Raw genomic sequence first — 12,594 nt, 5'->3', positions numbered from 1 at the left:
AATCTGATCCCAGGCATGAAGAGAACAGAGAAATCTGGTTCCATGGTGCACCTTCCCTGATGAGAAGCCAAGAGGAATGTGCTCTCCATATCAACAGGGCTGGCTGGCTGGCCTTGTCCCACAAAGGTCCTTGGACAGGGGTCTGCTGATCTGGGTTGAAAGTCAGGCTCTGACACTCATTAACTGAGTGACCCTAGGCAAGTTACCTACTTCTTCTGAGGCTCAGCCTTCTTACCTGTAAAATGGACATCACTGAACAGACCATCCATTTGTTTATTTTTAAAATTTAATTCATTTATTTGTTTTCAGTTTTAAGACCATCTGTTTAAAGTTAGAAGAGATGAAGGTCATCTTGTCCTACTTCCTCTTTTTATAGAAGAAGAAAGTGTTCAATTCGGGGGCTTTCTGGGTGTTTGACATGGTTTTCGGTGTTGGGGAAACACACAGAGAAAGACAGAGAGAGAGAGAAAGAGAGAGAGAGAGAGAGAGAGAGAGAGAGAGAGAGAGGGGACGAGAGAGAGAGAGAGGAGGGAAACATTTCTAATGCTCCAAAAGATCATATTTCTTTGGGGATGAGAGTGGGGATCCAGACTTTGCACAGAAAACAAGTAATCCACAATGTAATACAAAGTGTTTTTTATAGGGAGGAGGAGGGGATGGGGGTAGACAGAAAGACCTTGTGTAGAAGGTGGCACCTAAGCTGTACTTTGAAGGAAGCTGGGGATTCTAAGAGTTGCATTCCAGAGGTGGGGGGGTGACCTGGGCAAAGGCACCAAGGTGGGAGATTGAATGGCCATTTATGGGTACAGATCCATTGACCAGCATGTGACAAATTTCAGAACAGAAAAAAACAAGAGCCACATTGGCCAGGGATAAGAAAGATCATGTTGAGTACATTCTTGGGGCTGCCCAAGGGAGTCAGGTACTGAATGCAGAGCATTTCTAAGGAGTTCCCTGACAAATGGGGGTCAGCCATAAGAATGGATTCACTGCTGTTTGGGAAGTTCTTTGAGATTCAGATGTGGGGTCAGAGGGCCTAATGGAGAACCATCTTCTTTAGGGGAGAGCATTCCAGTTACAAAGACCCCCTTGCCCCAGGTGGAAAGCAGAATGCCTTGGAAGTCTCACAGCCTGGAGGATTATCGGCGACACGTCCTCTTCTGTGGCACTGAGGTCATCCAGACCAAGCAGTCAGGGCCAGGCCCTGTCAGGGCAGTTGTCCTCCAAACAGGTGAGTGGCCACCCTGGGGATGTCCAAAGACTTGGGTTGCTTGTCTTGGAGTTGGGATCTTGTCACAGTCCATTGGCCTGACAGACCTTGTTTCCTCTGCAGCAGCTGCCACTTTGTTCAGCAGTGTTTGTAATAGATGGGAGGGGTCTCCCGGGCCTGAGGGATGGAGCATCGTGTCATGGTTTTATCTTGAGGAGGCATCAGAGATCCTAGCTCAGGAATGGTCTCACAGATGAGCCTCTACGTAGGGCAGATGAGGCAGAGGGGAGGCAGAGGGAGCAAATAGCAAGAAGGTCAGCCCTCGAGTCCATCCCACCATCAAAGCGAATCAGGAAAGAAAGGACTTACCCCAACAAACTTCCTTGTCCAATGAGGGGTGTGAGAGAGTGCCCTTGATGCAGGCCCTCTGCCCTGCCAGTATGGGCAGGTAGATTAAAATTCCTCTCTGCTAGACATAAGTCACAGGTCTGGAGGGAGGCCAAATAAAGTGACATTTTTCAAGTATTTGGCAGCTTGGTGGGGGGAGCATTTGGAGACATGAACTTGTGAGTTTGAACCTTGCCTCAGATGTTGACTGGCTGTGTAAACCCATGGCTAGCCATTTAGCTGCTCCTAGCCTCAGTGTACTTATCTATAAAGTGGGGTAATAGCAGCATTTATCTCAGGGGATTGTTGAGGGTCAAATGAGACCCTCAAAATGCTTTACTAACTGAAAATGCTCTCAGAATGTTGACTGTTTACATTACTGTTGCTGTCCCGAAGAGGCAGGCCCCTGTGTATAGAATCCCGAAGTATCTGAGTGAGAACCTCACAGACCACCTCATGCCACCCCCATCTAAACCAGACGGAATATGTAACAAGTGGATGTTCAGATGCTCCCAAGGGAGAGAGGGCCCACCCCCCTCCACTGGGCACAGTTCTCACAGTTAGGAAGCTTAATCTCAGGTCTGTCTCTTTGTACCTGGCACTGGTTATCCTGCTTAGATCAGCCCTGTGAGACTGAATAGAGTAAGTATAATCCTTTCCCATGGGGCAGCTCAGGGCGCCATAGAGCACAAAGCACAATGCCTGGAATCAGAAGACTCATCTTGCTGAGTTCAAATCTAGCCTCAGACACTTCCTAACTGTGTGACCCTGGGCAAGTCACTTCACCTTGTTTGCCTCAGTTTCCTCAGTTGTAAAATGAGCTGGAGAAGGAAATGGGAAACACTCTTTACCAAGGAAACCCCAAATGGGGTCACAGGGAGTCAGATATGACTGAAACCAACAATCCTTCTCTGTCCATACGGAAGCTTTTCCATTTCTTCTAACACTATAACATACAACCAAGTGACCCACCCCAAGGCCTTTTCTGGATCATCCTTCAACAGCTCCCTCTAATGCCATGTCGGAAGCTTTGCCTTAAATACATGCAAGCATACATGCATACAAGAATATATACATACATGCTTGTATGTACAGATGTATCTGTGTGTGTGTCTGTATACACACAAGTGGTTTTTCAGTTGTATCTGACTCTTCATGACCCCGTTTGGGTTTTGTTTATTTTGGCAAAGATACGTACGTATGCATACACATAGGGCTTTAGCCACAGGCATGGGGGCTCTGCCACTCACTAGTGACCTTTTACAGGTACACATATGTGCACATGCACACACATATACACATATATTTGTATGTATGTATGTATGTATGTATGTCTAGAGCTTTTAGTGAACTGTGACCTCCATATAAGTTGACAGGGTGAGGAGATAGCTGAACACACTCCCTTACTCTTGGGCTGCGTTAAGGGAGATGCTGGTGCCCTTCTGTCCCATAGACTTTCAGTCATTCTCTTGAGCAGCTATCCACTCTTGTGGTGGGATGCCCTTCCCCCTCACTGGCTTCTGAGGTGGATGAAGGAGCTCCCTGTTTTCTCTCTGGGTTTCTTGAGGCTTGACTGGTCCAGGGCCTCCTGAGTTCCATAGTAAAGGCAGACATGAGAATGCCAGGTTCCTCTCCAACTTCTGATGCCACCATCTTCACTGGAATTGAATTGTCCAAGGGAACAGAGGACTCAAAGCAAGCTGTGAACTCCAAGGAGGCAAGGCTGTTTGTCATTTGTGCCTTGATATATCCCCAACATAGGGTCTGGTCCAAAGCTGGAGCTGAGTAAATGTTTGTTCAGTCCAATGGGCTTTCCCCACAGTCTTCTGAAAAGGCACCAAATGTCACCCAAGGCGATCCTGACTTGAGCAGTGGGGTAGAGGGAAGATGACATGTAGCATGAGGAAGCCTAATACATCCTTTGTATGACTATTCTAATTTAGGTTTCAACACTGCCAAAGGTGACTTGGTAAGATCCATCCTCTACCCGAGGCCCCTCAATTTCCGACTGTACAACGAAGCCTTCAAATTCATCGTCTTTCTCGCTTTCTTGGGGGTTGCAGGCTTCTTCTATGGCTTTGGTGTATACATGTACAATGGGGTGAGTATGAGAGAGGCGTGGCCCAATGGGGTCCCCTTGACCAGAGAGGCAGCAGCTGCTGCTCACCCCAGCCCCTTATGCACACTCAGCATTCTCACACACAGCTCATCCCAATCAGTCCCTCAGGGATTCACTTAGCAAAAAGGAAATCAATTGGGCCTACATGTTCTGTATCATTTGACACAGGTTCCCAGCTGCCCAGCACAGCTCTTTCAAGGGTTTCAGTTGGGAATAAATCCTGTGTCCTATCCATTTACTCTGGGATTTAATGTTCTCTGGAAACCTCAGCATTTAACGTTTAATTTAAACATCTCTCTGGATCTCTAGGATGTAGGTCAGAGATTGTCTCAAATTTATATTCCTCAGAATTTCACATGGTGCGGGCATATAGTATGCAAAAAGTAAATGATCATTCACGTAAACTGAAAAGACTTAGAGGGAGGGACAATAGTGAACTCTGCTCTCGATTGGATGCGTGACGAGTTTGTCAAAGGTAGCCATGACACCTCTGAGGAGCTTTACTGACCTCTTGGAAAGGCTAGAGAAGGCTCAGGTCAGGGTGCGAGGAGGAACCAAGATGGTAGATCTCTATGTTCAAATGTTTGTAAGGCTGCCACAAGCGGAAGGCAGGGGTACTATCTTGCTAAGAGAAGTCACAGAGGCAGAAGTAGACTCAATTTAAGGGGGAAATTTCTTTCTGGCCACTGGAGCTTCTCCAGAGTTGAATAAGGTAGGGGCTCACCCTCACTGGGAGTCTCCAAGGGAAGGTTGGTTAGCCATTTAGTAGGAATGCCAGAGGGGGTATTCTTATTTCAGTAAGGATTGGATTGAGGGTTTCAGGGATCCATTCCGGCTCCAGGGTGGCAATGGGGTACTATGGCACAGTCCATGAAGCAAGAGGACTTGGGGTCAGATATGGCCTCCAATGCTGACTGCCTCTGGGGCCTGCAGGACCTGTCCAGGGCTCAGTCTCATCACATTTAAAATGAAGCTTGAACTATGCTTCCGTGAACTCTGGATGGCCTTTTAGCCAGTTAGGTTTTGGCAACCTCAGGATAACCTGAGCATTTTCCAATTTTTCTGACATGGGGAAGGAGAGAGAGAGAAAGTGCTTGGTTGCCTGCAAGCTCCTGGCCTTCTGCCCAGCTTGGTGGACAAATAGTGGAGGCATTTGCCAGTGTCAGCCAGATGGAACCGGCCTCTAACCTGTGGCTGGCTGAGCCTCACAGAATGGTCTGGAGAAAGGAGAGTCAGGAATCAAACAGAAGTTTAATTTCAAAGGGAGGGAAGCATTTGTGAGCAAGGAGGGAGATGAGACATACTTGCCAGGGCTTTGCCCCCATGGGGGACCCAAGGCAGTGTGAGGAGATCTCAGCACTTACCCCAGAGGCCTCCGAGGGAGCTGTAATCCTGACAGTGAGGAATAATGCTTGATTCAGAGCATTCAGTCCAGTGCTTGTCCAAGCTCAGAGAACACCTGGTGCACGTCAAAGAAATACAATAGTTTTATGAAACAACGGTGGGATTTTGCCAGAGGGTAAGCACAAAGGATTGTTGTTATGTCAAGCTCGGAGCATAACAGGGGGAATAGCTTGACACTGGCCTGACCTGTCTTGAGAAGGCTACTTGAGCCCTCAGCATGGCAGCGTCTAATGTGCTCAGACCTGCTCAGCCCTGAGCTCTCCTTCGTGCTGGGCTCACAACAAGCTCCCCTCCCTTTACACTATTAGGGAGAATGGTCTCCCTCTCTCCTGACCAGCTCCCCAGGACCCTCCCACAATGGAGGACTGAGCCGTAGCCAAGCTTGGTCTCCTGAGAGGAGGTCTGAGAAGTTCTCCTGGCCAGGGTGCTGGCCTTTGGTCCCTTGGCTACTTCACTTTCCTACACTCATGGCCTGTTTTCCCCTGCAGACTTCTGCCAGAGACACTGTGACGATGTCTTTGCTCCTTCTCACCACCTCGGTCCCTCCAGCGTTGCCCGCAGCCTTGACCACAGGGATTTTTTATGCTCAGAAGAGGTTGAAGAAGAAGAAGATTTTTTGCATCTCCCCACAAAGGATCAACATGTGTGGGCAAATCAACCTCGTCTGTTTTGACAAAGTAAGGGCCCAGTTTGTTGTTTGTTCAGGGGGAGGGGTATGGGAGAGGGATGTGAACCTAGCTTTACAGAAGTATAGAATGTCAGGGATGGAAGGGATCCACCCACTCCCCACCCCGAGATGGGAGAGTCATAGGGAGAAACTGGCTCCCTGATCCCCAGGCCTAGGGCTCTGCCACTACATCTGTAAGATTTAAAGTTATAAATACAGCTCCTTGCAGTACTGACTGATGCCCTATAGGCTTTTCTGGGCTTATATGTAAATCACAAAGACCAAGGACCAAGGCAGGTCTTGACTATGTCCCATCTCCTGGGCTTACAAGTCTCTCAGAGAAGGATACAGGCACATCTAAATTTGTGAACTGGAACTTTCCACCAGTGCCTTAAATCATTTGATACCTCAAGATGAGACAGAGACAGACAGACAGACAGAGACAAGTATACAGAGACCGAGGCAGAGAGATAGAGACAGAAGGAGAGGGAGAGAAAGAGAAGGAGGAGGAGGAGGAGAGAGGGAGGGAGGGAGAAATGAGAAGACAAACAGACCAACTGTCAGCTCCGTGTTTTTATCATTCAGTCAAAAAAGTGGTAAAGTATCTAGAACCTACTGTTGGGAGTCAGAAAGACCTGAGTTCAAATTCTGTCTGAGACACTTATTAGCCATGTGACTTGAGCTCTCTACCTCAGTTTCCTCATCTGTAAAACAATATCATACCCAGAGGATGGTGCAGGAACTGAAAACCAGACCACAGCAATATCCATGGAGGGCCCTGAGGCTGCCCAGGAGAAGACTGACTTGTGACTTCCATTGTTTGAAAAGCCCCTCAGGGGTGAGGTAGCTGGGTAGCCTAGTAGACCACGCTCTAGACTCAGAGTTAGGAAAGCTTCCTTCAAATCCTTCCTCAGCTCCCTCCAGGCCACATGACCAGGGCCAGGTGAATGTGCTCCATAAGACTGCAGTGAGAATCAGATACAACAACATGGATAAATCACTGAAAATCACCATTTAAGCACTAGCCACTCTTAATATATCAGTTATTTATAATATTTAGTGAATATTGATTGCTTATCCATTCCCAGAAGGAAGTGCTAGAGTCAGGGCATAGAGGCAGGTGATTTTTGACTGGCGAGGAGGAGGACTCCTCCCTCACTCAACCCCCAACCATGAGTGCTGTCCATAATGAAGGGGTACCCCAGAAGTAGAGTCCGCTGTTACAAGAAATCTGCAAGTTGGGACTGGCTGACCATTGAAAAATGACTCCAGCTACCCTAAACGTTCTGCATGTGTGACCAAGTTGTTGTGACACAGGCTGTGTGATTATCCTGCCTATTTCACAGATGAGGATTATGCCAGGTGTATACAGAAGGGGGTTTTGTTCATGTATGTTGGCCTCAAAAGATAGCTGTTAGGGCACCTTCCCGAAATTCTAGGACTCTGGGTCCAGGGATGCTTTAATTCTTTGTGCACAAAGGTAGCCTGCTATGAGACAAAGCTCTCAGGGCTCCTAGTCATACCCTCTCTACTTGTGTGATATTGGACAGGTCACATCAGATACCTCAGTTTCCTTGTCTATAAAATGAGAGGGGTAGAGGAAACCATCTCTAATGGTCTCTTTCAGCTTCAAAATTCTATAGTTCAATAAACATGTCTCTAGGAAAAAGAACTGCAGAAATATTTGATTTCCTATCAAATAGTATGACAGTTGGGGAAATCTATACCTGAGAGCCCCATAGGTGTTAGAGATAATAGGAATGTCGAGTGCCTAGTTTGCTTCTTTCTTGGAGATACTTTCACTGGCTTGTTTTTATTCCATAAGTCAGGCTTTCTCTCTCTCTCTCTCTCTCTCTCTCTCTCTCTCTCTCTCTCTCTCTCTCTCTCTCTCTCTCTTTCTCACACACACACACACACACACACACACACACACATATATGTGTGTATATTCATCTATTATGCAGTGTGTATATACACATTCACATACACTGCAATCCACATATACATCCTTACGCATCATATATTGGCATATACATATGACATGCACATATACTATGTGTATACACAGATATATTTATATTCTGTTCCCCTTAGGCACTCCAACCCCACTCATGTTTCCTTCTGTTTCTGACCAGTTATAGAATGAGCTTCATTCCCATGTCACAGAACCATCCACCCACCCCACGTTTCCATGGCTGGAGCCATGGTCTCTGTTTTCCTTCTCACATATTGATATTAGAACAAACCTAATTCATCAGCAAAACATTTCCACCTGGATTGAACTAGAAACTCTCTTTTTGAAGGAGATTGATCAAGGGGATTTCTAACCTAGACACAGTGATTGGTGCCCTTTCAAAACTCACCAGGGAAATACGGCAAAAAGCTCTTTGCTATTTTAATGAGTAACTCATACAATTTGGAGCTCAGGGCCATGAGCACAAAATGAAGAGTTCTTGAATCTAGCAGACTAGTTTTACTTTTGACTCCCTGGGCACCTAGTACAAATTACTGACCTTCTCTGGCTTCCTTAGGTGGTTGGAAGTCATAGAGAAGGGGCTGGACTGATCAGAAAACCAGGATTTTAGTCTTCTGGGAAAGTAGCGTAAGCACCAGCTTGCTTGGTTGCGGGTTCAGAACTTCCATCGGATGCTTATATAACAATGCAGAGCACAGTTTCCCTCAGAAGGGCTAGAGCATTTGTCCCCTAGCTCTGGACCTATGAGCACGTTCTTTATTCAGCCCTGAGGGAACCTGGCCCCTAACAAGATGAGCTCCCCATAGGGATTGGTTGTTACTCACCATAGAGCTTGGGACAAAATCACTTAAACCTTTGATTTGGCTCTTATCCTTGAAGGGAGTAGAAAGGTACTCAATATATAATGCAGATCAGATGTTGGACAGCTTTTGATTGCTCCCATGTAAAAGAAATGTTTAAAACACAAGTAGATGTCAACATGCACTACTAGATTTAGTGTATCTAATCTCACCTGGTTCCTCACTGTCACAAGACAATCCTTCCATTCCTTCTACGAAACCTCTACCCCACTCACCACAATGGCCATTCAAGAACTTCCTGCCTTTCTTCAAGCCTCTCCCATCCTGTCTTCCTTCCACACTCTTGGCCAGGGACACTTCACCCCATGCTCCGCTGGAAAGCTCAGACCATCTGTGAAAGTCCTTTTTCCCCTTCTCTTCCTCTTCTATGTTTCTGACATACCCCTCCCCAGCTCTCACCTCCATCCCTCCCTCTGGTCCGTGCCAAGGCCAGCTCTTCTCCATGAGCTATCCCTCAGCCTCCCCATCCTCTCCAGCAGACTTCTGCTGGTCCCGTGTCTGCTCTTCCTCTTCCCTTCACTTCTCTCTACTTGTTACTTCCTTGTGGTCATTGCCACCGCCCCCACCAGGTCCCCCCTTAAACACAAACCGTAAGTTCATTCAGTGTTCTCATCTCCATTTCCACAGCCATTAGCGTGTGTGTGTGTGTGTGTGAGCCCTTTATTACCCCACATACCCAAAAGATATTTCACATCCATGACTGTACTTCAATATTTCTTGAGTCTAATAATGTGCATTGCAAGCTTTCTGACTCACTGCAGAGTAGTAATAAATCCATATTACTGGCATTAAAAAACAGACTCAAAGACCCTTGAAAAGGCTGCCAACACTCATTGCCTCCTCCCACTTTGCCTCCTCCCACTGTCTTCTGAACCCCCTCATGGCTTCTGACCTCATCATCCAAAATTTAGGCTTTGGAAGCTGTCAGGAGCATAGGGGATGACCTAAGGGAGCCATGTTTAGAAAAGGAAGGCAGTTCATAAGGGGTGAGTGAGGATGGTGAAGAATGCCCTATTGGCCCCTGTGAAGTGTGGCCAGGCCTAGAGTAAGATTCAAGGGCTCATTGGCTGAATCCTCTGTGGGAAAACAAGGATAAGATGCCCCCACCCTAGGATGGGTTGTAACCTTCACCAATAACGGGAATGTGGACAGGGATGAGAACACAGATCTAGTGAAGCAATGAGGCGAGAGACACACCTGAGAATAATCTTGATGCTGAGACTTTAAGGACTGCCCTGAACAAGTGTTTCATAGATGCCTCTGGGGAGATGTCCCATGCTCTCCTGTGTCCAAAAACAGCCACATAACTCACAGCTGGTGGCTCACCTATGCAACTTTGACAGGTGCCTCTGAGTTGAGCTAGGGGGGTCCTCAAAAGGCAGCCTTAGTTTCTCCCTAGGCCTGTGTTTGAAGGTTCTTCAGAGGGCTCGGCCTGGTCAGAGCTGTGTATCAAGGGGCAAAACCCGGGATACTACCCCACACCATGTAGTGTCAGAGGAGGACTTATGGGAAGCCTAGTCAGCTCTTTATTCTCTCAGCAAATAGAAAAATCTCTCAAAAAAACTCTAAAAGAAAAGAAAACTCTACCCAAAGAGGAAAACATGGAACCTTAATGTATTGAAAAAGAAGTCTCATTTGTTGTTTCATTATTTACTTTGCCTTCAGCACAGTCCTTGTGATGGTGTACAATGTGGAGGGTTCTTTTGTGCTTTATAAAGACTCAGATCTGGCTGTGGGTGATGGTGACTCCATGCTTATAGGGGCCTTTAAGTATCTCCCCTCTTTGGATCCTGCTGCACTGCAGATGTTTTTAGCCCCATTTTAAAGCTGAGAGAAACTGAGGCTCAAAGAGTTACAGGAGATACAGTCATAACACTAGTAAGTGTCAGAGGCAGGTTTGCCTCTCCTGCCTCTGCTCCTGGCAGCCATCCCCCAGCCCCTGCTCCAGACTAAAACCGAAGCCCCTTCCTTCACATTGGCTAATATCTGTTCCTGGGCCCTGGCTGACACCCTCTGCCTCCCAACTCAGCCTAGTTCCGTCTGACCCTCCACTACTCTGCCCCCTTTTTACTAAATGTTTGGGAACCAGGCACTCAACCGCAAGGGGAGCTTCTTACAAAGAAACAAAACCCATGCCTTCTGCAGACCAGCATTAGATGAGAACAGTCCCAGTCACCTCTAGCTGGGCCTCTGTGAACTGCATATTCATTGAATTTCACTTTCTTTTTAATGAAAACAAAATCCTGTTTTTCTCTGTCCATTGGTACATCTCTCTGTACCTAGCTTCGGTACAATTTAGAGTCCCCAGGAGGACTGGCAGTGCTGGGTTGCTGGTCCCCACCCACCCTGGAACATTTCTTCTCCCTACATCTAGGTCTCCCCTCTCCTGGCTGAGTTAGTGTCAGCCATGATGGATCTGGTCACTTCAAGGAGATATAATGTCTGTTTGATGTGTGTTCTTCTTCCAAGCTGAGACATGAGGCTAACCTCAGCTCTGATTTTCACTAGACAGGCACGCTGACAGAAGACGGTCTTGATCTATGGGGGGCTGTCCCTGTGGTGGGAAACTGGTAGGTATCTTGACTTGTAAGTGAACTTGTCTCTCCTGAGTTGGTGTGGGCCATTGATTGCATCTCATATTGATCAGAGGTTGAGCAGCTTCTGGGAATTCTGGCCTCCTCCTTAAATTAAGTAAGGTCTGGATTTAAAAGGAGGTAGGGAAAGCAGACTATTAGCCTCCAGGGAGGATGCTGAGCAGAGTGACAGAGAGGCATCCCAAGAAGAGGGAGAGAGACCAAGGGGACAGAGGGAAATGTGTGGAACCAGCTTCGATGATTAGGTCTTTAGATAGAAGAGTGTGGGCCCAAAGGCACACTTCTCTGAATTGATGTGGGAAAAGCAGTCCGTAAGACTCAGCTCCATAGATGTGACCCCTGTTTGCCTTCCTCATCTGGATATGTGTGGGCTAGCATGATTCCTGGAGGAGGCCAGAGGCAGAGAAGGGGCAGGGGCAGTATTCCAAGAGTGCAATACTAGAGCCTCACCCACTGAGAGAAGGCTCTGAGGATAGAGTAGACAGGTACCAAGCAGGGCCAGGTCTCTGTCTGGAGTCATTGAGTCCGGGTGACGTGACTTTAAATGCCCTTAGACATTTCCCAAAAGTCTGCCAAGTTTTCGTTCTCCACTCTGCCTAGACTGAAATTCCCACTGTTAGAAAAGAGAAAGTATGTGTCTCTGCAGAAAGCCACTATAGAAATGTCCATTTGTGGACCAGAAGGGCCTGAAAGCTTTCCCATGGCTCTTTATCAGGAAATGGAATAACAGTCACAGGATTGGAGGGAACTTCTGAGATTATCAGGAGAGGATTGGACAAGATGGCTCCTGATGTCCCATTCACCCTCTGTCTAGCATCCCATGAGACAGCGATTCATCCCCTCCATAGTATACACCTCCAGGAGCTCATCTGGCCTTTACTGAAGACCTCTATTGAGTGTAATCCATCACTTTCCAAGGAAGGCCTAAGCATTAGGAAGGTTAGTCTGATCTCCATGTCTTTCTTCAAATTATCCAAATGGAGGAGCCTGCAGGGAAGTGGAACTTCTGAACCACCCCTCCCCTGACTCTGATGTCATAGGAAGTAGAAATAGCTCTGAAGAAATCAGAGCTGAGAAGGGCAAGGGACTCCTCCAAGTGCTCATCAAAGAAGTCTCCTGTGAATGAGTCCCAAAGGTGTCAAGGTCTTGATATGAGATATCTCAGGGAGGGCAGGAGGTCCCCCCCTACACACACCCAAAAAAGAGAAAAGTCTAAAGTCAGCATAATTATACCCCCCAAAGTAAAGAATATTGGTAACTATGGATACATGTAACTTATAGACTATAAAAGCATTATGAGAATGATCGCCACATGAATCCAAGGTATTCTTGATGCCCTGTGAAGGGAACAGGCAGATTTTGGCAAATAATTCTCTGC

General features: G+C 47.0%; 1 protein-coding gene across 1 annotated transcript in view; it reads left to right on the top strand.

Moving 5' to 3' along the window:
• ATP13A5 (ATPase 13A5) overlaps positions 1-12,594 on the top strand; it is a 108,012-nt gene that overhangs the window by 43,591 nt on the left and 51,827 nt on the right. The window contains exons 10-13 of the mRNA XM_072618875.1: positions 1,061-1,231; positions 3,541-3,698; positions 5,609-5,797; positions 11,131-11,192. Coding sequence (XP_072474976.1) covers positions 1,061-1,231; positions 3,541-3,698; positions 5,609-5,797; positions 11,131-11,192 — 580 coding nt within the window. The remainder of the gene's footprint in view (positions 1-1,060; positions 1,232-3,540; positions 3,699-5,608; positions 5,798-11,130; positions 11,193-12,594) is intronic.

The sequence above is a fragment of the Notamacropus eugenii genome, chromosome 6, assembly GCF_028372415.1.
Source record: "Notamacropus eugenii isolate mMacEug1 chromosome 6, mMacEug1.pri_v2, whole genome shotgun sequence".
Taxonomy (NCBI): domain Eukaryota; kingdom Metazoa; phylum Chordata; class Mammalia; order Diprotodontia; family Macropodidae; genus Notamacropus; species Notamacropus eugenii.
The sequence above is the reverse complement of the archived record's forward strand: the minus strand, read 5'-3'. Positions and strand labels throughout refer to the sequence as shown.